The 25672-nt window shown below is 38.9% G+C and overlaps 2 protein-coding genes across 11 annotated transcripts in view; one reads left to right on the top strand and one right to left on the bottom strand.

Annotated features, from left to right (window-relative positions):
• Positions 1–1591, bottom strand: part of mdn1 (midasin AAA ATPase 1) — a 437529-nt gene extending 435938 nt beyond the window's left edge. For all 7 annotated transcript variants that reach the window (XM_077510806.1, XM_077510808.1, XM_077510809.1 and 4 more), the window contains exons 1-2: positions 1335–1591; positions 904–1130 (exon numbers count right to left, since the gene is read on the bottom strand). In XM_077510806.1, the coding sequence (XP_077366932.1) occupies positions 904–1130; positions 1335–1430 (323 nt within the window). In that variant the 5' untranslated portion in view covers positions 1431–1591. The remainder of the gene's footprint in view (positions 1–903; positions 1131–1334) is intronic.
• Positions 1592–2369: 778 nt separating this feature from the next.
• casp8ap2 (caspase 8 associated protein 2) overlaps positions 2370–25672 on the top strand; it is a 55686-nt gene continuing 32383 nt past the window's right edge. Inside the window, exons 1-2 of one of the 4 annotated variants that reach the window (XM_077510784.1) lie at positions 2452–2537; positions 3182–3258. The gene's annotated coding sequence lies outside the window, so the exon portion shown is untranslated. Of the gene's footprint in view, positions 2538–2626; positions 2715–3181; positions 3259–25672 lie in introns of those variants that run through there. The other 3 variants (XM_077510783.1, XM_077510782.1, XM_077510785.1) reach the window with 3 other exon arrangements.

The raw sequence follows: 25672 nt of genomic DNA, 5'->3' as shown, positions 1-25672 counted from the left end.
AGGTACATGTTAAATATCGCAATAATATCGATATCGCTATGTTCAGCAAGTATATCGCATATCGCATGTTTTTCCAATATCGTGCAGCCCTAGTGTCTACTCTTGACTGCAATGCATCAAATACTGATGTACAGCTAAAGCGCAGTGACCTCATTTAGCGACATAAGAGTAAAAAAATATATATATAGCTAGAGTAGAGGTCAGTATTATAGTACTAAAAAGTTGCAAAGACCATGCCGTTAAAAGATTTAACTTCTTTTATACAGCTAATACACGGGATCCTGTACAGGTGATCGTGTCAGTGTAATCATATTCCATTTCAGAAAAACATACCTTCCTAATTATTAGGGGTGTGAATTGCCTAGTACCTGACGATTCGATTCGTATCACGATTCACAGGTCACGATTCGATTCGATACCGATTAATCCCGATACGAATTTATAAGTCGATTGTTGCGATTTTTTTTCATTCAAATTTAGAAAATACTAATCAGTAAGCTTGTAGAGTGTAAGATTTATATGAAAATGTATTATTTATTTATCTGAAATTTCAGTCTTATAGAGGTTGTAATCTGTTTCATGTTTGAACAGCATTAAAATAAAATATTAAGGCTTAATGTTCCGTTCATATAACATTCTTCCATGCTCAAGGTGTGAATCCTAAAAAAAAAATAAAAAAAATAAAAAAAATCGATTCTGCCGATTATTGAATCGATTCGAGAATCGCGCGATGTAGTATCGCGATATATCGCCGAATCGATTTTGTTTAACACCCCTACTAATTATGTATATTAGAGGATTAAGGAGGAGGGCATCTATCCTTTCAAAATCATAACTTTTATTGAGAAATGGTATGATGCAGCGATCAGTTGTGTGGAATTGTAGTGAGAAATGCAGACTTACGCCTGAGCATCAGGGCTAATGCAAAGAAGTTTGCTGAGGGCCACACACAGGCGCTCGTGCAGATCGTGGTTGATCCTGCCATTTGCCTTCACCCTCTCTGCGTTTCGTTCCAGCAAATCAAGAACAATCGGTCGCAAGTGTCTTGCAATTAACAACGTATAGTCCTTCTCCAACAGGACCTGAGCCAGGTACTCCAGTATACAATGTCTGTCCTGCTGACTCCATATCTGAAGAACGGGCAAGTAATAATTAAAAATAAAAAAAAAAGAGAGAGAGAAAATAAAGGTGAGATTTTGGTAACACAAGACTAATTTCTTCAAGTAATGATTACATTCACGCGGTTAGCAAAACCACAAAATATACATAAAGCACAATATACAATATACAATATACGCCAACAATGTTATTTATACGATCAATTTCAAACAAACCTGCTTGGAAAGAAACTGGCTTAGTTGGTTGTGACTTTCGTCGATATGGCGACATATCGTTGCCAGCGCTGATGGGTCCAGTTCTAAATTTTCCATCGCTGTAAGAAACAAGTTTTGAAAAGAAACACGTCCTTGTAATCTAACCTACAAATAGGCTCTTCATATCATGAAATGAAATCGTACTGTTTTACACATCAAACGTGCTCATTCTTATACAGCGTGTTACAACACTGTCCACATGTGAGAGAAAACTAGTTCTTCCGGGTCGAGTTCACTACTTCCAGTGCGCTAGAGCAGCACAGTACGATTTAGCGACGTGCCTACGTTGCGGCCACATTGGTAGGGGCAATACTTTAAAACAAACATCGCTGGCTCTGCTGTACATGGAATAAAAGTCACTCATGCCGTAATGCAGTAAAGACATGTAAAACAAAATAACACAAAATAAATGATTTAATAATTATCATAATTATATAAGTAAACAAAATTAATGATAAATTAACACATGAAGTAGGTAAGTGGCACGGTGCATGTGTGGTTAGCACGTCCGCCTCCCATTACTGAGGACTCGGGTTTGAGTCCAGGCTCGTTCAGGTCCAGTTGGAGGTTAATCACATCTTGGAATTTTGATTAATCACTTAATTAATAAGGCTTTTTGTACAAATACGCAGCAATCTTGGCAAGGTATAAACGTAAAACTTTAACCCAACAAACAATACCAACACCCATCCATCCATCCATTTTCTTGACCGCTTATTCCTCACAAGGGTCGCGGGGGCTGCTGGCGCCTATCTCAGCTGGCTCTGGGCAGTAATACCAACACCCCCAACAGCAAAATAAAATAAAATTAAAAAGTCAGCCTTAGATTGTCATGGTTTGGGTTGGGCTATGATTAGTTTTGTTGCTTTTCTGTCGGTTTGGGTTTTGTTTGATTTTGAGTTTGATTTTGCCCTCATTGACTCGCGTTGGTATACGAGTGAAGCTGACACATCCAATACACGTTTAAGTATCCCTGCATACCGCTCGCCGCTCAAGCCGAGTCCAGGGTTATCGTCTAAGGCCAGCGACGAACGAAATGATGACGTAATCAGAAATTGCCGGAGGTGAGAGGTTTAAAGCGATGCAAACAAACTTAGTTATTTGAGGTAGTCTTTTGATATTACATTCACGGGTTTGTCGGAATGTGCGCTTTGCAGGCAAACAGTAAGTACAATTGTTTTGTTTTTTTGTCCCCCCCTGTGTCGTGATTGTATTTCAAGATACTCCCATGGATAGTAGTCCTGTCTCTTCGCGGGAATATGTTTCGTTACTTCCTGTATGAAGAGCGAATGGCGCGACATTCTCCTAACTGGAACTGTACTTCTAGCACAATCTAAACAAGTAAGCTAGTTCATGTATAGTATAAACTTAAAGCAACGATCATAGTATAATGTCCACATGTTATTACTGTTAAAGGGAATAGCAATGAATCAGTTTTCACCGTTAAACCTAACAAATACATCTTCGGAATTGGTCGACTATAAAATGGTCCTCAACCCCGGTACTCGAGTACCCCTATCCAGCCTGTTTTTCATGTCTCCCTCAGCCAACACAACTGAGTATCGTTATTAGAGTTTCATGCAGAGCTTGCTGATTAGCTTATCGTTTGTAACACCTGTATTGGCTGAGGGAGACATGGAAAACAAGCTGGATAGGGGTACTCGAGGACCGGTCCGTGGTTGGACTATACAATAGAAAACAACAAAAACAGGGGGACTCGAAGCGCAATTTGCAATTCCATGTTAGTGACACAAAGTTTGAGCACAACCAGGAGTAACGTTTGTATGTTTATGTTTCTGATTACAAAGGCTTTACCGAGTGCGTTCTTCATTGGCAAAAGCAGAGGCGGTCCTTGCTAGATTTGCGCCCTGGGCAGCGTTGCCAGGTAGGAAATATAGGATTATCGTGCCATAACCTCAAAATTGTCGTATTTTGATGGAAATTATCGTACACCCATCATAACCAAAATAACAAGTTAACTGTTTTGCGACAGTCAAATATAGACCCTTCTAGTGTGACGTCACGTTTAAGTGCACCCCTTGCGGTGGAGGGCAGGGCATCAATGCGAGTGAATTAGAAAACAATCAGTGTGACCTAGAAAATACGCCAAACAGTTGATAAATCAGCGACCAATGCCATGGCGAACTTGTGCGCGGCCAACCGATGCTCTAATAGCTCAAAGAGAGATGAGATTGTTCTTTTGGCTGCCGGCAGTGATTCGAAACCAGGTGGAAGACAGTGAGGAGTGAAAGACGAGCACGGTGGCTAGCGTGAAAGTACAATGCAACTGCTTTGCACCCACAAAAAGTTCGAGGATCTGCTCAGATCATTTTATATCAGGTTGGTTTTATCTTTTTCATATACAGTGGGTCATAACATAACCTCTGATTATAAATTCGAGGCAGACGTGATGAATGTGCCATATTATCTTGTAGGGCTGGGTATTGCCGCCATCCTCGCGATACATACGTATCCCAATACATGATCTTCAAGGTGATACGTATCTCGATTAGAGATCGACCGATAATCGGTCGGGCCGATAATCGGGGCCGATATTTGACATATTGGTACATATCGGTATCGGTCTGTTTTATTAATCTGACGGCCGATATGAGCGATCCATTTAAAACTCCCTCTTTTCGCTTCGAATGCAGCCCAGAGCGTCTCTGTCTGTTATGGAGTCCAACTCCAGCAATGTAACGCCCATAGCAGCATTTGATTGGTTAGCCGTGCAAGAGCCAGAACCAATCAGTAGTGTATGCCTGTATCACAGTAGCCGGTCACACACGCACCCACGTACACAACGCGACAGACACATGCTTCGAAGGTAAGTTAAAAGAGAAGAGACTCCGCCGATCGTTTCACCATGATAAGCTAAACACATTGAATTATGTTGTGTATTAAATGCACTATATGAATGGAGCTGCATTGCCTTGCATTGAATCCCCGCTAGCTAACAGTGGTGTGTTCAGCTTAGCATGTAGGCTAACACCCAGTAGCTAATTCGCTACTTGAACTACTCGGGGAGGGAATCACACACATTTTCACTTAATTAAGTAAATAATGTTTGTTAGAAAGGTTCCAAATATTAACAGTTGTCATTATTATATTGTCTAGTTCCATGTTAAGAGTAGAGTAACGTCATTATATTTACCTCTCGTGACGCACACATTGCATTCTGGGTCACGTCCATTACTTGTTGCATAGCGGTTATTATGCAGTGAGATGCCACAATGACACTAAATAGCGTTTAGTTACTTTATATTGTGTTTATTTGTCGCACTGGTTTGCCATTGTGTGCCTTAAGCTTCGACGTCGATTTGATTGACAGCTCGTTGTGCACCTCGTTAAAGTCCGCTCCGTAACAAATTAAGTGTCTCAAACACCGTTTAACTACACGAACGTGTCCTCTTCCGTATGTTTGGCATTAGTAGAGAAGTGCACTAAAGTATAGTGTGCTTATTTGCTCGTTTTGTCTCTCTTTTCACGTCATGTCTGCCGTCATTTGGGACATTATCCTCTCAATGGATGCCACTAATATGTAACATCTACGGCCGTACACGGCTGCAATTAATGTTCAGTGATGTAATTTCGTTACGTGCATCATACTTTGAATAATGAGCTCATGTTTGGTGTGTTGTATAACTTTCTCGTGTGTTAGTAACTATTCATGTGGACAGCTAAGATAGTGCTTGTTAATGTGAATTAGCAATGTTGCAGCCCAGTTATTACTTAGACAAGTACATCTGTGCCATTAAGTGATACAGTACAGTACAGTAGTGAGAGAATAGTGTGCCCATATACACACACGTGTCTATAAGTGTAAAACACATTAAACAGCAGAAACTGGCAGCGGTCCACCGCAACAATGTCTGTTTAACCAAGTTATTCTTACTATTATTATAACCAAGTTATTTTACTCAACCCTTTTTCTGCGTTGATTGGGGCATCCTAAGTGGCACTAAACTACATGATGAAGTGTCTTTTGACAGTTCTCTTGTAGAGAGGAGTAGCATGATATTGCTGTTCTCGATTTAAGATCCTCAGCTTATCAAAACTGTCTATATGGTAACAATAACAACTAGAGCTGCGAGCAGCTATAAAGGGCCCTCGCAGCCCGGGCCACGTTGGGGTCCTTGCACGTTGGGGTACTTGCACGTTGGGGTACTGGCACGTTGGGGTACTGGCATATTGGAAGCAAAATTTCTTTGAAAATGGCATAATAAACGTTTACATGTAGAATATATTTTTTGCCAGTGTCTGTCAAGCTCAACGGATTTTGGTGATTGTTAAGACCTGCAAAAATCAGCGTCCTTATTTATTTTTAGGCAATGAGTTGCCCTGATTGGTATTTTTTTGTAAAAGTGTATATACACATCATCGCTCGTTGTACTCATTGCACAATGTTTACTTTTATTGTCCAAAGGGGCAATCAAAAATGAATAAAACAAAATGGAAACGTACATACGTTTGGATCGGTGTGAAGCCAGTGAACAATTTGAGTGGTGGAAACTAAAAGAATATTCATAAATGACTTAGTTATCACACTTAGAATGAGTGTACATTTTTTGTACAAAATACCGTATGTGGGGTATTTTTTTAATTTTTTTTATATAAGCCTCAACGGCTAGGTGGCGCTGTATTTATAACTGAATGTTGTCATAGAGATACCTTCAGGCCTTGATTATAAGCATACATGTCAAGTGTGGGATTTTTTTTGGAGCATGTACCGTGGAGTTATTAAGCATATCCTTCATTCACGATATTGCTTTTAATGTCCATAGAGGCTATCAAAAATAAATAAAAAAATATATATGTTTGGATAAGTCTGATGCCAGTGAACATTTTGAGTGGTGGAAACTAAAAGAATATTCATAAAAAACTTCGTTATCACAATTAGAATGAGTTTACATTTTTTGTACAAAATACCGTATGTGGGGTATTTTTTTTTCATGCCTCAAGGGCTAGGTGGCGCTGCATATATAACTGAATGTTGTCATAGAGATAACTTCAGGCCTTGACGATAAACATACATGTCAAGTTTGGGATTTTTTGGAGCATGTACCGGGGAGTTATCAAGCATATCCTTTTTCATTGCGAAACACAAATTTTGATGCCCCGCCCTCATCATATAGTATTTCGAAAAGTCAAAATTTTTCCCCCTGTCGTTGGCTCAGGTCTTGACATGGTCCAGGCCAAGTCTTAACTCAGTCGGATGAAACCTGTAGGAGAAGTGGGCAAAAGTCTGCCCCCTGTGAATATGCAAAAATCGTCAAAAATGGGACATTCAAAAATTCGTAGCTCACTTCCTGTTCATTTTAGCATATGGGTACAAGAGACTTTTTTGTAGGACTTGGGCTCCCTCATACACCTAAAAATATTCGTCGTTCTTGCTTAAACGTACAACCGGGGCTGCTTTGTTAAAAACTTCTAGGGGGCGCTATTGAGTAATTTTTGTAAAAATAGCACAATCAACAATAAAATATTGCTCATTTTACCAGGCCAGATGTGTGTGCCAAGTTTCAGGAGTTTCTGTGCATGTTTAGACCCTCGAAACTGGCGTTGTTTTCTTGGCGAACAGCGCTTAGCCACGCCTACAGCAATTCGCGAAAACTCACAAACTTCGTGTTGTGACATCATGAAGGCCGAAACCCTCATCTGAGCAATTATGAGGTAGGTCCAGTTAACGTGTTTGGAGAAAAACGTAGAAGAAAATTCGTAAGAAAAAAAATTGCCACTAGGTGGCGCTATCAGTTAGATGAAATATAAGTCAGTAGATGTCTTTAGGGCTGGACTCTCATCAAATGTGTGAAATTTTGAGAAGATAGGATCATCTCGGTCAAGTTAATGCAGCTTTTATTTTCACGAAAAATCTTCAGACTTTGCGTCACCGTAGCGGCCACGCCCTTTGGCGAAAAGTTACAATATTCGGTGTGGGGCATGATCAACATCTTAAGGCTTTTCTGACCAATTTTCAAATGGATCCCTTCAACAAGCTCAGAACAGTAGCTAAAAACGTAAAGTATGACATTTATTGTAACCACTAGGTGGCGCTATATGTATCACTGAATTTTATCATATAGATGTTTTCAGGCCGTGACTATTACGTTGCCTGAGAAGTTTGAGATTTTTTGGAGCTTGAACATGCGAGTTATTAAGCATTTGCTCTTTCTGGACAAATGAAATTTTAAAGGCAATATTTGATGCCCCGCCCCCGTCATATAGTATTTCAAAAAGGCAAGATGTTTTGCCCAGTTGTTCTCTCAGGTCTTGAGATGATAAATGCCAAGTTTGAAGTCAATTGGATGAAAAATGTTTGCAAAGGGGGAAAAAGCATGACCACAGTGAATGTGCCAAAATAGGCCAAAATTGGACATTAAAAAATTCATAGCTCACTTCCTGTACATTTTAGCTACATGGTCCCAATAGACTTTTTTGTGCGTCTCGGGGTGCTACACGTGCCTGCCAATTTTTGTTGCTCTAGCTCAAACGTGCAGGGCTTGGTTTTTATTTTTCTACGCTAGGGGGCGCTATCGAGTCGCATTGTTATGACGACTTAATAATATCAAATTTTTCGCCGGGCCTGAGGAGTGTGCAAAGTTCGGTGAGTTTTCGTGAATGTTTAGGTACCCAAAATCGCGATCGTTTGCGGAGAATAAAGAAGAAGAAGAAGAAGAAGAAGAAGAAGAATAATAATAACTAGAGCTGCGAGCAGCTATAAAGGGCCCTCGCAGCCCGGGCCACGTTGGAGTCCTTGCACGTTGGGGTACTTGCACGTTAGGGTACTGGCACGTTGGGGTACTAGCATATTGGAAGCAAAATTTCTTTGAAAATGGCATAATAAACGTTTACATGTAGAATATTTTTTTGCCAGTGTGTATCAAGCTCAACGGGTTTTGGGGATTGTTAAGACCTGCAAAAATCTGCGTCCTTTTTTATTTTTAGGCAATGAGTTGCCCTGATTGGTATTTTTTGTAAAAGTGTATATATACATCATCGGTCGTTGTACTCATTGCACAATGTTACTTTTATTGTCCAAAGGGGCAATCAAAAATGAATAAAACAAAATGGAAACGTACATACGTTTGGATCGGTGTGAAGCCAGTGAACAATTTGAGTGGTGGAAACTAAAAGAATATTCATAAATGACTTAGTTATCACACTTAGAATGAGTTTACATTTTTTGTACAAAATACCGTATGTGGGTTTTTTTTTTTTATATAAGCCTCAAGGGCTTGGTGGCGCTGTATTTATAACTGAATGTTGTCATCGAGATACCTTCAGGCCTTGATTATAAGCATACATGTCAAGTGTGGGATTTTTTTTGGAGCATGTACCGTGGAGTTATTAAGCATATCCTTCATTCACGATATTGCTTTTAATGTCCACAGAGGCTATCAAAAATAAATAAAAATATATATATGTTTGGATAAGTCTGATGCCAGTGAACATTTTGAGTGGTGGAAACTAAAAGAATATTCATAAATGACTTAGTTATCACACTTAGAATGAGTTTACATTTTTTGTACAAAATACCGTGTGTGGGGTATTTTTTTTTTATGCCTCAAGGGCTAGGTGGCGCTGCATATATAACTGAATGTTGTCATAGAGATAGCTTCAGGCCTTGACGATAAACATACATGTCAAGTTTTGGATTTTTTGGAGCATGTACCGGGGAGTTATTAAGCATATCCTTTTTCAGTGCGAAACACAAATTTTGATGCCCCGCCTTCATCATATAGTATTTCGAAAGGTCAAGATTTTTCCCCCTGTCGTTGGCTCAGGTCTTGACATGGTCCAGGTCAAGTCTTAACTCAGTCAGATGAAACGTGTAGGAGAAGTGGGCAAAAGTCTGCCCCCTGTGAATGTGCAAAAATAGTCAAAAATGGGACATTCAAAAATTCGTAGCCAACTTCTTGTTCATTTTAGCAGATGGGTCCAAGAGACTTTTTTGTAGGTCTTGGGCTCCCTCATACACCTAAAAATATTCGTCGTTCTTGCTTAAACGTACAACCGGGGCTGCTTCGTTAAAAACTTCTCGGGGGCGCTATTGAGTCATTTTTGTAAAAATAGCACAATCAACAATAAAATATTGCTCATTTTACCAGGCCAGATGTGTGTGCCAAGTTTCGTGAGTTTCTGTGCATGTTTAGACCCTCAAAACTGGCGTTGTTTTCTTGGCGAACAGCGCTTAGCCACACCCACAGCAATTCGCGAAAACTCACAAACTTCGTGTTGTGACATCATGAAGGCCGAAACCCTCATCTGAGCAAATATGAGGTAGGTCCAGTTAACATGTTTGGAGAAAAACGTAGAAGAAAATTCGTAAGAAAAAAAATTGCCACTAGGTGGCGCTATCAGTTAGATGAAATATAAGTCAGTAGATGTCTTTAGGGCTGGACTCTCATCAAATGTGTGAAATTTTGAGAAGATAGGATCATCTCGGTCAAGTTAATGCAGCTTTTATTTTCACGAAAAATCTTCAGACTTTGCGTCACCGTAGCGGCCACGCCCTTTGGCGAAAAGTTACAATATTCGGTGTGGGGCATGATCAACATCTTAAGGCTTTTCTGACTAATTTTCAACTGGATCCCTTCAACAAGCTTGGCACAGTAGCTAAAAACGTAAAGTATGACATTTATTGTCACCACTAGGTGGCGCTAAAAGTATAACTGAATTTTATTATATAAATGTTTTCAGGCCGTGACTATTACGTTGCCTGAGAAGTTTGAGATTTTTTGGAGCTTGAACATGGGAGTTATTAATCATTTGCTCTTTCTGGACAAATGAAATTTTAAAAGCAATATTTGATGCCCCGCCCCCGTCATATAGTATTTCAAAAAGGCAAGATGTTTTGCCCAGTTGTTCTCTCAGGTCTTGAGATGATAAATGCCAAGTTTGAAGTCAATTGGATGAAAAATGTTTGCAAAGGGGGAAAAAGCATGACCACAGTGAATGTGCCAAAATAGACCAAAATTGGACATTAAAAAATTCATAGCTCACTTCCTGTACATTTTAGCTACATGGTCCCAATAGACTTGTTTGTGCGTCTCGGGGTGCTACACGTGCCTGCCAATTTTTGTTGCTCTAGCTCAAACGTGCCGGGCTTGGTTTTTATTTTTCTACGCTAGGGGGCGCTATCGAGTCGCATTGTTATGACGAATTAATAATATCAAATTTTTCGCTGGGCCTGAGGAGTGTGCAAAGTTCGGTGAGTTTTCGTGAATGTTTAGGTACCCAAAATCGCGATCGTTTGCGGAGAATAAAGAAGAAGAAGAAGAAGAAGAAGAAGAAGAAGAACTAGAGCTGCGAGCAGCTATAAAGGGCCCTCGCAGCCCGGGCCACGTTGGGGTCCTTGCACGTTGTGGTACTTGCATGTTGGGGTACTGGCACATTGGGGTACTGGCATATTGGAAGCAAAATTTCTTTGAAAATGGCATAATAAACGTTTACATGTAGAATATTTTTTTGCCAGTGTGTGTGTCAAGCTCAACGGGTTTTGGTGATTGTTAAGACCTGCAAAAATCAGCGTCCTTTTTTATTTTTAGGCAATGAGTTGCCCTGATTGGTATTTTTTTGTAAAAGTGTATATACACATCATCGCTCGTTGTACTCATTGCACAATGTTACTTTTATTGTCCAAAGGGGCAATCAAAAATGAATAAAACAAAATGGAAACGTACATACGTTTGGATCGGTGTCAAGACAGTGAACAATTTGAGTGGTGGAAACTAAAAGAATATTCATAAATGACTTAGTTATCACACTTAGAATGAGTGTACATTTTTTGTACAAAATACCGTATGTGGGGTATTTTTATATTTTTTTATATAAGCCTCAAGGGCTAGGTGGCACTGTATTTATAACTGAATGTTGTCATAGAGATACCTTCAGGCCTTGATTATAAGCATACATGTCAAGTGTGGGATTTTTTTTGGAGCATGTACCGTGGAGTTATTAAGCATATCCTTCATTCACGATATTGCTTTTAATGTCCATAGAGGCTATCAAAAATAAATAAAAATATATATATGTTTGGATAAGTCTGATGCCAGTGAACATTTTGAGTGGTGGAAACTAAAAGAATATTCAGAAATGACTTCGTTATCACACTTAGAATGAGTGTACATTTTTTGTACAAAATACCGTATGTGGGGTATTTTTTTTTTAATCCTCAAGGGCTAGGTGGCGCTGCATATATAACTGAATGTTGTCACAGAGATAACTTCAGGCCTTGACGATAAACATACATGTCAAGTTTGGGATTTTTTGGAGCATGTACCGGGGAGTTATCAAGCATATCCTTTTTCATTGCGAAACACTAAATTTGATGCCCCGCCCTCATCATATAGTATTTAGAATAGTCAAAATTTTTCCCCCTGTCGTTGGCTCAGGTCTTGACATGGTCCAGGCCAAGTCTTAACTCAGTCGGATGAAACGTGTAGGAGAAGTGGGCAAAAGTCTGCCCCCTGTGAATGTGCAAAAATCGTAAAAAATGGGACATTCAAAAAGTCATAGCTCACTTCCTGTTCATTTTAGCATATGGGTCCAAGAGACTTTTTTGTAGGACTTGGGCTCCCTCATACACCTAAAAATATTCGTCGTTCTTGCTTAAACGTACAACCGGGACTGCTTTGTTAAAAACTTCTAGGGGGCGCTATTGAGTCATTTTTGTAAAAAATAGCACAATCAACAATAAAATATGGCTCATTTTACCAGGCCAGATGTGTGTGCCAAGTTTCATGAGTTTCTGTGCATGTTTAGACCCTCAAAACTGGCGTTGTTTTCTTGGAGAACAGCGCTTAGCCACACCCACAGCAATTCGCGAAAACTCACAAACTTCGTGTTGTGACATCATGAAGGCCGAAACCCTCATCTGAGCAAATATGAGGTAGGTCCAGTTAACGTGTTTGGAGAAAAACGTAGAAGAAAATTCGTAAGAAAAAAAATTGCCACTAGGTGGCGCTATCAGTTAGATGAAATATAAGTCAGTAGATGTCTTTAGGGCTGGACTCTCATCAAATGTGTGAAATTTTGAGAAGATAGGATCATCTCGGTCAAGTTAATGCAGCTTTTATTTTCACGAAAAATCTTCAGACTTTGCGTCACCGTAGAGGCCACGCCCTTTGGCGAAAAGTTACAATATTCGGTGTGGGGCATGATCAACATCTTAAGGCTTTTCTGACCAATTTTCAAATGGATCCCTTCAACAAGCTCAGCACAGTAGCTAAAAACGTAAAGTATGACATTTATTGTAACCACTAGGTGGCGCTATATGTATAACTGAATTTTATCATATAGATGTTTTCAGGCCGTGACTATTACGTTGCCTGAGAAGTTTGAGATTTTTTGGAGCTTGAACATGGGAGTTATTAAACATTTGCTCTTTCTCGACAAATGAAATTTTAAAGGCAATATTTGATGCCCCGCCCCCGTCATATAGTATTTCAAAAAGGCAAGATGTTTTGCCCAGTTGTTCTCTCAGGTCTTGAGATGATAAATGCCAAGTTTGAAGTCAATTGGATGAAAAATGTTTGCAAAGGGGGAAAAAGCATGACCACAGTGAATGTGCCAAAATAGGCCAAAATTGGACATTAAAAAATTCATAGCTCACTTCCTGTACATTTTAGGAAATGGCTTCCACTGACTTTTTTGTGTGTCTCGGAGTGCTACACGTGCCTGCCAATTTTCGTAGCTCTAGCTCAAACGGGCCGGGATTGGTTTTTATTTTTCTACGCTAGGTGGCGCTATAGAGTCGCGTTGTTATGACAACTACATAATATCAAATTTTTCGCCGGGCCCGAAGAGACTGCAAAGTTTGGTGAGTTTTCGTAAATGTTTAGGCCCTCAAAAATGCGATCGTTTACGGAGAAGAAGAAGAAGAAGAATAATAATAATTCCTACAAAAACAAGAGGGACCTCGCAGCGGTCGCTGCTCGGGCCCTAACTAGAGCTGCGAGCAGCTATAAAGGGCCCTCGCAACCCGTGCCACGTTGGGGTATTTGCACGTCGGGGTACTGGCACGTTAGGGTACTGTTTCATAAGAAACCGTCTAAATTGTAAATGTTTTGCCATGCTTTTTGTGTTTGTTCACATTGCTATGGAATGCTTTGTCGAGGTATTCGGCTGATAGGTATGCCTCCCAATATTCACACATCTAGCTGAATCATATAAAAAAAAAAAAATTCTTTGCAAACAATGCATCGCTACAGCAAAGGCGTGCCACGTTGGGGTACTTGCACGTCGGGGTACTGGCACGTTGGGGTACTGTCAAATAGGACAAGGACCATCTAAAATGTTTTTGACAAGCCTTGTGTGTGCAAAGTTTAATCAAAACGCAAAATATGGTGCGCAATTCCCAAAATAAATTCAAAATGGCGGACTTCCTTTTAGGTTTAGCATACGGCTACAGAATACTTTTTGTAGGTCTTAAGCTAATAGGTATGCCTCCCAGTTTTCACAAATCTAGGTCAAGTCATCTTTAGTTGTGTATCACTTGAATCATACAATTGGAAATGCTCCATAAAAATGCATAGAGGGCGCTATTGAGCACAACGTTGGGTTACTTGCACGTCAGGGTACTGGCACGTTGGGGTACTGTTACATGGAACAAGGACCATTTAAAATGTTAGTTTTTTCCATGCCTTGTCTGTGCAAAGTTTAATGAAGAAGGCCAAAAATTATGTATAATTCCCAAAATAAAATCAAAATAGCGGACTTCCTCTTTGGTTTGGCAAATGGCTACATAATACTTTTTTGTAGGTCTAGCATAATCATACAATCGGAAATGCTTCATAAAAAGGTCTAGAGGGCGCTATTTATTTCAAATTGCACAATAAATCTCTGAAAATTCATGTTCATGACAAGTCTGATGTGTTTGCAAAGTTCCATGAGTTTTCATGTGTATAAAAAAAAAAAGCAGCACTTGACAAACAATGCATTGCTATGGCAACAGCGTGTTACAAAATAAAAAACTTTCGATTACTTTGCATCTTAAACATCTTAAGATGAAACACACCAAGTTTGAAGACAGTCGGATAAATTTTGTAGGAGGGGTTCGTTAAAATATGACCCCTGAAAGTTTTTCCTTGCCCGGTTGGAGGGTTAGATCAGGGGATGTCGCAACTTGTTTGTGGTTAAGTGCTACAGAAGTAAATGTGTCTTAACAACCTCATGATTGAATGTGTTTTCAATTCTCTAGGATGTGATTGGATTGTATCAATTAAATGTTCTTATAACTGATTCAGTGAGTAGTAAAAATAGTGTGTCAAGTATAATGACATGAAATATAAGGAATACAAAAAACAAAACAAGAACCCTCTAAATTACACATTTTGTTCCAGGCTTTATGTGCGTGCATAGTTTGAGTATACACCTAGGTTTAGGCCAGGAGTGTTCAAACCTTTTGCAAAGAGGGCCGGGTATGGTAAGGTGAGAATGTGTGGGGCCTAATCAACCATTTAGTTTAGCCTGACATAATTTTTTTACATGCATATGTAAATATATATATGTGGACAAATGTGTACATATGTCTACAAATTTTTGTAGCTCGAGCTGCTTCGTCCAACTGGGAACGCTGCATTAAGAAGGATTTTTTTTTCCTTTGCCAACAGTGCATGCCACGACAACAGCGTGCGACGAAATAAAAAGCTTTCAATAACTTTTCATCGTCAACATCTTAAGATGAATCACACCAAGTTTGAAGATGATCGGATAAACTCTGTAGGAGGAGTTCGTTAAAATAAGACCCCTATGAAATGGCCAAAAAAATGGCAACATGTTCCAAAGTAAATCAAAATGGCAGACTTCCTGTTAGGTTTAGCATATGGTTCAAAAAGAGTTTTTTGTACTTCGAGGGCTGTTACATATGTCTTCAAATTTTGGTCACTCTAGGTGAAACGTACAGCCGGAAATGCTTCATTAAGTAAAAATTTTGAAATGCAAAATTTGATGCCCTGCCTCTGGCGGACTTCCTGTTAGGTTTAGCATATGGCACCAACAGGCTTTTTTGTAGATCATAGTCTGTTACATATGTGTACCAATTTTCGTAGCTCTAGATTAAACGTATAACCGGCAATACTTCAGATGAAACATGCCAAAGAATGAAGACAATCTGATAAGTTTTGTAGAAAATATGAGGCCTATAAAAGGCCCCCAAAAAATGGCTACAAATAGCAAAGTAAATCAAAATGCCGGACTTCCTGTTTGGCTTAGCATATGGTTCTAAAAGACTTTTTTGTACATCGTGGGCTCTTATGTATGCCTCCAAATTATCATAGCGCTAGGTGAAAGGTACAACCGGGAATGCTTCGTTAAAGAGGAGTTTTTTAGCTCAAAAAGTGATGCCCGGCCCTTGCGGGACTTCCTGTTGGGTTTAGCACAAAGCAGCAAGAGACTTTTTTTGTACATCGTGGGCTGTTACATATGTCTACAAATTTTCGTAGCTCTAGCTGCTTCGTACAACTGAGAATTCTTCATTAAGAAGAATTTTTTTCCTTTGCAAACAAGTGCATGCCACGACAACAGCGTGCAGCGAAATAAAAAGCTTTCAATAACTTTTCATCTTCAACATCTTAAGATGAATCACACCAAGTTTGAAGATGATCGGATAAACTCTGTAAGAGGAGTTCGTTAAAATAGGACCCCTATGAAATGGCCAAAAAAATGGGAACACGTTCCAAAGTAAATCAAAATGGTGGACTTTCTGTTAGGTTTAGCATATGGTTCAAAAAGAGTTTTTTGTACCTTGAGGGCTGTTACATATGTCTTTAAATTTTGGTAACTCTAGGTGAAACGTACAGCCGGGAATGCTTCATTAAGTAAGAATTTTGAAACTCCAAATTTGATGCCCCGCCTCTGGCGGACTTCCTGTTGGGTTTAGCATATGGCACCAACAGACTTTTTTGTAGGTCATAGTCTGTTACATATGTGTACCAATTTTCGTAGCTCTAGGTTAAACATACAACCGGCAATACTACGTTTAGTAAGAGTTTTGAAACTCTAAATTTGATGCCCCACCGCCGTCATATAGTATGTCGAAAACTTTAGATTTTTTACCATGGTGTTGTCCCAGGTCTTGAGATGGTACATCCCAAGTTTGAAGTCAATTGGATTAACCGTGTAGGAGAAGCAGGCAAAAGTATGACCCCTGTAAATGTGCAAAAATTGGCCAAAATTGGACATTCAAATACTCATATCTCACTTCCTGTCTATTTTAGGGTACACACATCAAAGAGGTTTTTGTTCATCTGGATGTGCTACAGGTGCCACACAATTTTCATAGCCGTCGGACAATCGTAGCGGGCCAGGGATCTGTTTAACCTATGTAGGTGGCGCTATGGAGCCATTTTTCTGTTATCACCTATGGCGACTTTAAAATATCAAATTTTTCGCCAGGCCTGACGTGTGTGTAAAGTTTGGTGAGTTTTCGTTCACGTTTAGTGTCTCAAAAATGTGATTGTTTGCGGAAAAGAATAATAACAAATAAAAAGAAGAAGAATAATAAGAATTCCTTGAAAAACAATAGGGACCTCGCAGCGGTCGCTGCTCGGGCCCTAATAACTAGAGCTGCGAGCAGCTATAAAGGGCCCTCGCAGCCCGTGCCACGTTGGGGTACTTGCACGTTGGGGTACTTGCACGTTGGGGTACTCGCACATCGGGGTACTGTCACATTGGAAGCAGAATTTCTTTGAAAATGGCATGATAAACCTTTACATGTGGATTTTCTTTGCCAGGTGTGATGAATGTTTCAAGTTCAATGGGTTTTGGTGAACGTTAAGATCTGCAAAAATTAGCACCCATTTTTATTTTTAGGCAATAAGTTGCCCTGATTGGTATTTTTTGGAAAAAAAATCATCGCTCGTACTCATTGCACAATGTTGCTTTTATTGTCCATAGAGGCTATCAAAATTAAATCAAATTAAATAAAAAAAGTATGCATGTTTGGATAGGTCTGATGCCAGTGAACATTTTGAGTGGTGGAAACTAAAAGAATATTCATAAATGACTTAGTTATCACACTTACAATGAGTTTACAATTTTTGTAAAAATACCATATGTGGGGTATTTTTTTTTCACGCCTCAAGGGCTAGGTGGCGCTGCATATATAACTGAATATTGTCATAGATACCTTCAGGCCTTAAATATTAACATACATGTCAAGTTTGGGATTTTTGGGAGCATGTACCGGGGAGTTATTAAAGATATCCTTCATTCACGATATTGCTTTTAATGTCCATAGAGGCTATCAAAAATCAATAAAACTAAATAATAAAAATATGTATGTTTGGTTAGGTCTGATGCCAGTGAACATTTTGAGTGGTGGAAAGTACAAGAATATTCATAAATGACTTAGTTATAACACTTAGAATGAGTTTACATTTTTTGTAAAAATACCGTAGGTGTGGTATTTTTTTTTCATGCCTCAAGGGCCAGGTGGCGCTGCATATATAACTGAATGTTGTCATAGAGATAGCTTCAGGCCTTAAATATTAACATACATGTCAAGTTTGGGATTTTTTGGAGCATGTACCGGGGAGTTATTAAGCATATCCTTTTTCATTGCGAAACACAAAATTTGATGCTCCGCCCTCATCATATAGTATTCCGAAAAGTCAAGATTTTTCCCACCGTCGTTGGCTCAGGTTTTGACATGGTCCAAGTCAAGTCTGAAGTCAGTCGGATGAATTGTGTAGGAGAAGTGGGCAAAAGTATGCCCCCTGTAAATGTGCTAAAATCGTAAAAAATGGGACATTCAAAAATTCGTAGCTCACATCCTGTTCATTTTAGCAGATGGGTCCAGGAGACTTTTTTGTAGGTCTTGGGCTCTCACATACACCTAAAAATTTCCAAAGATCTTGCTTCAATGTACAAGTGGGGCTGCTTAGTTAAAAATTTCTAGGGGGCGCTATTGAGTCTTTTTTTTTTTTAAATAGCACAATACATGATAAAATGTTACTCATTTTACCAGGCCAGATGTGTGTGCCAAGTTTCATGAGTTTCTGTGCATGTTTAGACCCTCAAAATTGGCGTTGTTTTCTTGCCGAACAGTGCTTAGCCACGCCCACAGCGTTTCGCGAAAACTCACAAACTTCGTGTTGTGACATCATGAAGGCCGAAACCCTCTTCTGAACAAATATGAGGTAGGTCCAGTTAACGTGTTTGGAGAAAAACGAAGAAAATTCGTAAGAAAAAAAATTGCCACTTAGTGGCGCTATAAGTAAGATGAAATATAAGTTAGTAGATGAGTTAAGGGATGGACTCTCATCAATTGTGTGAATTTTGAGGAGCTAGGATTTTTTGCAAAGGTATATATACCCATCATCGCTCGTACTCATTGCACAATCATTGCTTTTATTGTCCATAGAGGCGATAAAAAAAAATGAAACAAAATAAAAAAAGTACATATGTTTGGATCGGTCTAATACCAGTGAACATCTTGAGTAGTGGAAAGTAAAAGAATATTCATAAATGACTTAATTATAACACGAGTTCACAAATTTTGTTCAAAATATTGTAAGTGGGGTTGTTGTTGTTTTTTTTTATGCCTCAAGGACGGCGCAGTATTTATAACTGAATTTTGTCATAGAGATACCTTCACGCCTTGACTATAAATATACATGTCAAGTTTGGGATTTTTTGAAGCATGTACCGGGGAGTTATTAAGCATATCCTTCATTCACGATACTGCTTTAAACGTCCATAAAGGCTATCAAAAATAAATAAAAATAAATAAAAAATATGTATGTTTGGATAGGTCTGATGCCAGTGAACATTTTGAGTGGTGGAAAGTAAAAGAATATTCATAAATGACTTAGTTATCACACTGAGAATGAGTTTACAATTTTTGTAAAAATACCATATGTGGGGTATTTTTTTTTCATGGCTCAAGGGCTAGGTGGCGCTGCATATATAACTGTATGTTGTTATAGAGATAGCTTCAGGCCTTGACTATAAACATACATGTCAAGTTTGGGATTTTTTGGAGCATGTACCGGGGAGTTATCAAGAATATGCTTTTTCATTGCAAAACGTGTTTACAATTTTTGTAAAAATACCGTAAGTGGGGTATTTTTTTTTCATGCCTCAAGGGCTCGGTGGCGCTGCATATATAACTGAATGTTGTCATAGAGATACCTTCAGGCCTTGACGATAAACATACATGCCAAGTTTGGGATTTTTTGGAGCATGTATCGGGGAGTTATTAAGCATATCCTTTTTCAGTGCGAAAAACAAATTTTGATGCCCCGCCCTCATTATATAGTATTTCCAAAAGTCAAGATTTTTCCGTCTGTTGTTGGCTCAGGTCTTGGCATGGTCCAGGTCAAGTCATAAGTCAGTCGGATAAAACGTGTAGGAGAAGTGGGCAAAACTATGCCCCCTGAAAATGTGCAAAAATCGTCAAAAATGGGACATTCAAAAATTCGTAGCTCACTTGCTGTTCATTTTAGCATATGGGTCCAAGAGACTTTTTTGTAGGTCTTTGGCTCCCTCATACACGTAAAAATCTTCGTAGATCTTGCTTAAATGTACAATCGGGGCTGCTTCGTTAAAAATTTCTAGGGGGCGCTATTGAGTCATTTTTGTAAAAATAGCACAATCAACAATAAAATATTGTTCATTTTACCAGGCCAGATGTGTGTGCCAAGTTTCATGAGTTTCTGCGCATGTTTAGACCCTCAAAACTGGCGTTGTTTTCTTGGCGAACAGTGCTTAGCCACACCCACAGCGATTCGCGAAAACTCACAAACTTCGTGTTGTGACATCATGAAGGCCGAAACCCTCATCTGAGCAAATATGATGTGGTTCCAGTTAACGTGTTTGGAGAAAAACGTAGAAGAAAATTCGTAAGAAAAAAAATTGCCACTAGGTAGCGCTATCAGTAAGATGAAATATAAGTTCGTAGATGTCTTTAGGGCTGGACTCTCATCAAATGTGTGAAATTTTGAGAAGATAGGATCATCTCGGTCAAGTTAATGCAGCTTTTATTGTCACGAAAAATCTTCAGACTTTACGTTACCGTAGCGGCCACGCCCTTTGGCGAAAAGTTACAATATTCGGTGTGGGGCATGATCAACATCTTAAGGCTTTTCTGACCAATTGTCAACTGGATCCCTTCAATGAGCTCAGCGCAGTAGCTAAAAACGTAAAGTATGACATTTATTGTTACCACTAGGTGGCGCTATATGTATAACAGAATTTTATCATATGGATGTTTTCAGGCCGTGACTATTACGTTGCCTGAGAAGTTTGAGATTTTTTGGAGCTTGAACATGGGAGTTATTAAGCATTTGCTCTTTCTGGACAAATGAAATTTTAAAGGCAATATTTGATGCTCCGCCCCCGTCATATAGTATTTCGAAAAGGCAAGATGTTTTGCCCAGCTGTTCTCTCAGGTCTTGAGATGATAAATGCCAAGTTTGAAGTCAATTGGATGAAAAATGTTTGCAAAGGGGCAAAAAGCATGACCACAGTGAATGTGCCAAAATAGGCCAAAATTGGACATTAAAAAATTCATAGCTCATTTCCTGTACATTTTAGCTACATGGTCCCAATAGACTTTTTTGTGCGTCTCGGGGTGCTACACGTGCCTACCAATTTTCGTTGCTCTAGCTCAAACGTGCCGGGCTTGGTTTTTATTTTTCTATGCTAGGGGGCGCTATAGAGTCGCGTTGTTATAACGACTTCATAATATCAAATTTTTCGCCGGACCTGAGGAGTGTGCAAAGTTCGGTGAGTTTTCATGAATATTTAGGTACCCAAAATCGCGATTGTTTGCGGAGAATAAAGAAGAATAATAATAACTAGAGCTGCGAGCAGCTATAAAGGGCCCTCGCAGCCCGGGCCACGTTGGAGTCCTTGCACGTTGGGGTACTTGCACGTTAGGGTACTGGCACGTTGGGGTACTGGCATATTGGAAGCAAAATTTCTTTGAAAATGGCATAATAAACGTTTACATGTAGAATATTTTTTTTGCCAGTGTGTGTCAAGCTCAACGGGTTTTGGTGATTGTTAAGACCTGCAAAAATCAGCGTCCTTTTTTATTTTTAGGCAATGAGTTGCCCTGATTGGTATTTTTTGTAAAAGTGTATATATACATCATCGCTCGTTGTACTCATTGCACAATGTTACTTTTATTGTCCAAAGGGGCAAACAAAAATGAATAAAACAAAATGGAAACGTACATACGTTTGGATCGGTGTGAAGCCAGTGAACAATTTGAGTGGTGGAAACTAAAAGAATATTCAGAAATGACTTAGTCATCACACTTAGAATGAGTTTACATTTTTTTGTACAAAATACCGTATGTGGGTTTTTTTTTTTTTATATAAGCCTCAAGGGCTAGGTGGCGCTGTATTTATAACTGAATGTTGTCATCGAGATACCTTCAGGCCTTGATTATAAGCATACATGTCAAGTGTGGGATTTTTTTTGGAGCATGTACCGTGGAGTTATTAAGCATATCCTTCATTCACGATATTGCTTTTAATGTCCACAGAGGCTATCAAAAATAAATAAAAATATATATATGTTTGGATAAGTCTGATGCCAGTGAACATTTTGAGTGGTGGAAACTAAAAGAATATTCCTAAATGACTTAGTTATCACACTTAGAATGAGTTTACATTTTTTGTACAAAATACCGTATGTGGGGTATTTTTTTTTTATGCCTCAAGGGCTAGGTGGCGCTGCATATATAACTGAATGTTGTCATAGAGATAGCTTCAGGCCTTGACGATAAACATACATGTCAAGTTTGGAATTTTTTGGAGCATGTACCGGGGAGTTATTAAGCATATCCTTTTTCAGTGCGAAACACAAATTTTGATGCCCCGCCTTCATCATGTAGTATTTCGAAAGGTCAAGGTCCCCCTGTCGTTGGCTCAGGTCTTGACATGGTCCATGTCAAGTCTTAACTCAGTCAGATGAAACGTGTAGGAGAAGTGGGCAAAAGTCTGCGCCCTGTGAATGTGCAAAAATTGTCAAAAATGGGACATTCAAAAATTCGTAGCTCACTTCCTGTTCATTTTAGCATATGGGTCCAAGAGACTTTTTTGTAGGTCTTGGGCTCCCTCATACACCTAAAAATATTCGTCGTTCTTGCTTAAACGTACAACCGGGGCTGCTTCGTTAAAAACTTCTAGGGGGCGCTATTGAGTCATTTTTGTAAAAATAGCACAATCAACAATAAAATATTGCTCATTTTACCAGGCCAGATGTGTGTGCCAAGTTTCAGGAGTTTCTGTGCATGTTTAGACCCTCAAAACTGGCGTTGTTTTCTTGGCGAACAGCGCTTAGCCACACCCACAGCAATTCGCGAAAACTCACAAACTTCGTGTTGTGACATCATGAAGGCCGAAACCCTCATCTGAGCAAATATGAGGTAGGTCCAGTTAACGTGTTTGGAGAAAAACGTAGAAGAAAATTCGTAATAAAAAAAATTGCCACTAGGTGGCGCTATCAGTTAGATGAAATATAAGTCAGTAGATGTCTTTAGGGCTGGACTCTCATCAAATGTGTGAAATTTTGAGAAGATAGGATCATCTCGGTCAAGTTAATGCAGCTTTTATTTTCACGAAAAATCTTCAGACTTTGCGTCACCGTAGCGGCCACGCCCTTTGGCAAAAAGTTACAATATTCGGTGTGGGGCATGATCAACATCTTAAGCCTTTTCTGACCAATTTTCAAATGGATCCCTTCAACAAGCTCAGCACAGTAGCTAAAAACGTAAAGTATGACATTTATTGTAACCACTAGGTGGCGCTATATGTATAACTGAATTTTATCATATAGATGTTTTCAGGCCGTGACTATTACGTTGCCTGAGAAGTTTGAGATTTTTTGGAGCTTGAACATGGGAGTTATTAAGCATTTGCTCTTTCTGGACAAATGAAATTTTAAAGGCAATATTTGATGCCCCGCCCCCGTCATATAGTATTTCAAAAAGGCAAGATGTTTTGCCCAGTTGTTCTCTCAGGTCTTGAGATGATAAATGCCAAGTTTGAAGTCAATTGGATGAAAAATGTTTGCAAAGGGGGAAAAAGCATGACCACAGTGAATGTGCCAAAATAGGCCAAAATTGGACATAAAAAAATTCATAGCTCACTTCCTGTACATTTTAGCTACATGGTCCCAATAGACTTTTTTGTACGTCTCGGGGTGCTACACGTGCCTGCCAATTTTTGTTGCTCTAGCTCAAACGTGCCGGGCTTGGTTTTTATTTTTCTACGCTAGGGGGCGCTATCGAGTCGCATTGTTATGACGACTTAATAATATCAAATTTTTCGCCGGGCCTGAGGAGTGTGCAAAGTTCGGTGAGTTTTCGTGAATGTTTAGGTACCCAAAATCGCGATCGTTTGCGGAGAATAAAGAAGAAGAATAATAATAATAATAATAATAATAATAATAATAATAATAATTTTTACAAAAACAATAGGGACCTCGCAGCGGTCGCTGCTCGGGCCCTAATAATCATAATAAGGTCTACAAGAACTGTATGGTGTTCAGGGATGAATAGTTTTTCTCATGGAATTTTTTTATTTATTTTTGCTGTAGTAATAAGTAATGCCACAGCTGATGCACATTTTGAATGACAGGGTTCCTCCTATTACTTCAAAATATAAAAATATAACATTTATAGAATAAAACTACAAGTATCCCAAATGCTATAAAAGGTAATGTCACATTGGCCCCCACATTTAACTCCCCCCGCCACCAACGTCTTATTGCAGATAGAAGGATGTAAAATGAAAAGTGTAGTGTGAGAATCCATTGTAAAGAACGGTTAGGGTTTGCATTATTCAAAAATTTGGTGCCAACATTTTAACTTTTACTGCAAATGAATATCGGCTTCAAATATCGGTTATCTGCCTCCTTGACTACCGATAATCGGAATCGGTATCGGCCCTGAAAAAAGCATATCGGTCGATCTCTAATCTCGATATTCTACATTAATTTACTTGCATTTTACAATAACAGTCATATGCATACCGAAAGGATATTTTTATTATGCTAGATGACAAAAATGTCTTTGTTATAGTAGGTCTACCAAGCGTGCCTGCTCTAAATGTGTATTCGCTGCAGAGCAGGAAACAGTTTTCACAGACACACCGGGAAAAATTATTAATAGGCATGAGCCGATATGAGCAAAAATATCAAAGTATTAAAATTACAGCTCTAAAATGTGCTTATTTTAAATATTTGGGGAAATAAAAACAGCATTTTTTTTTTCATGTAACACATTTTATTTTGTTCTTTTAAACAAAACATATGAAAATTGGTACAATGAGACACGTGCCATGTTAAGTTTATGAGTAAATGTTGATATTCTTCCTCTGCTTTAATTTTTCTTAGCAAGACACAGTGTCCAATCACTGGTGAGCTATTTTTGCATTAATTGAAGGCAATTGACTTCAAAGACGCTGCTGGTTTTTATTTTTTAGGTACAATGCAAGCTGCCAAGGCAAATGTTAACTGCCTATTTAAAGTCAACGAACAATATCGATTCCTGCGTATTGATATGTGTATTGTAATGAGGCCTGCAACGATATATTGCCGTATCGATTTTTTGACACACCCCGATTATCTTGAGTGAAACAGTCATTCATACATGGTTGGACAGTGAGGTGCTTTCTGACTTGCCATCAAGTGTAGAGTTAGAATTTGACAAACAGTCTTTAGATGAAGATATTTCAGCCCAAGAATGTATCCAGCCGTTTCGGTGTGAGCCTTATCTTGATGAAGGTTCTGGTGCAACTGTGCCCGGGTCGTCTGCGGACAATGAAGGTGGCCGTGACCAGTTTCAAACTGCTGAGGTAGAGGACGACATCGGCAGGCTCCAGAACACAGAATGGTAAATCTTACTCTTTATTTTAAAATGGAAATTATGGACTAACAATGCTGTTTATATTTTCGTATGGGGGAAATAGCAAACGCTTTGTGGCCAAAATGTAGCTCCAATTATTATGCTTTACGTGTTATTGTAAAAAGCTAATTTATATTATAGAACTTATTATCCATTTTAAAATGGAAACCATAAACTAAATGCTGCTTACTCGCTGTCGTAAGAAGTGCCCCTTTTACATTGCCACATACCAACCTCTGTGCGACTCAATTCACAATTAATGTAAAAAGGGTACAACATGGATTTTGGAAATTAAATTAACCTCATTACCCGTCAGATACATGACACTTTTTTTTTTTTTTATCCTAAAGTGCTTGTGATAGATAATGCAAGTATTTATCAAATAATGAACAATTTCTTTGTAAATGTTATAAATGGCAAAAAAAAAAAAAAAAAA

The sequence above is a fragment of the Festucalex cinctus genome, chromosome 21 (genome assembly GCF_051991245.1).
Source record: "Festucalex cinctus isolate MCC-2025b chromosome 21, RoL_Fcin_1.0, whole genome shotgun sequence".
Classification (NCBI taxonomy): domain Eukaryota; kingdom Metazoa; phylum Chordata; class Actinopteri; order Syngnathiformes; family Syngnathidae; genus Festucalex; species Festucalex cinctus.
This window is presented reverse-complemented; position numbering and strand designations above follow the sequence as displayed.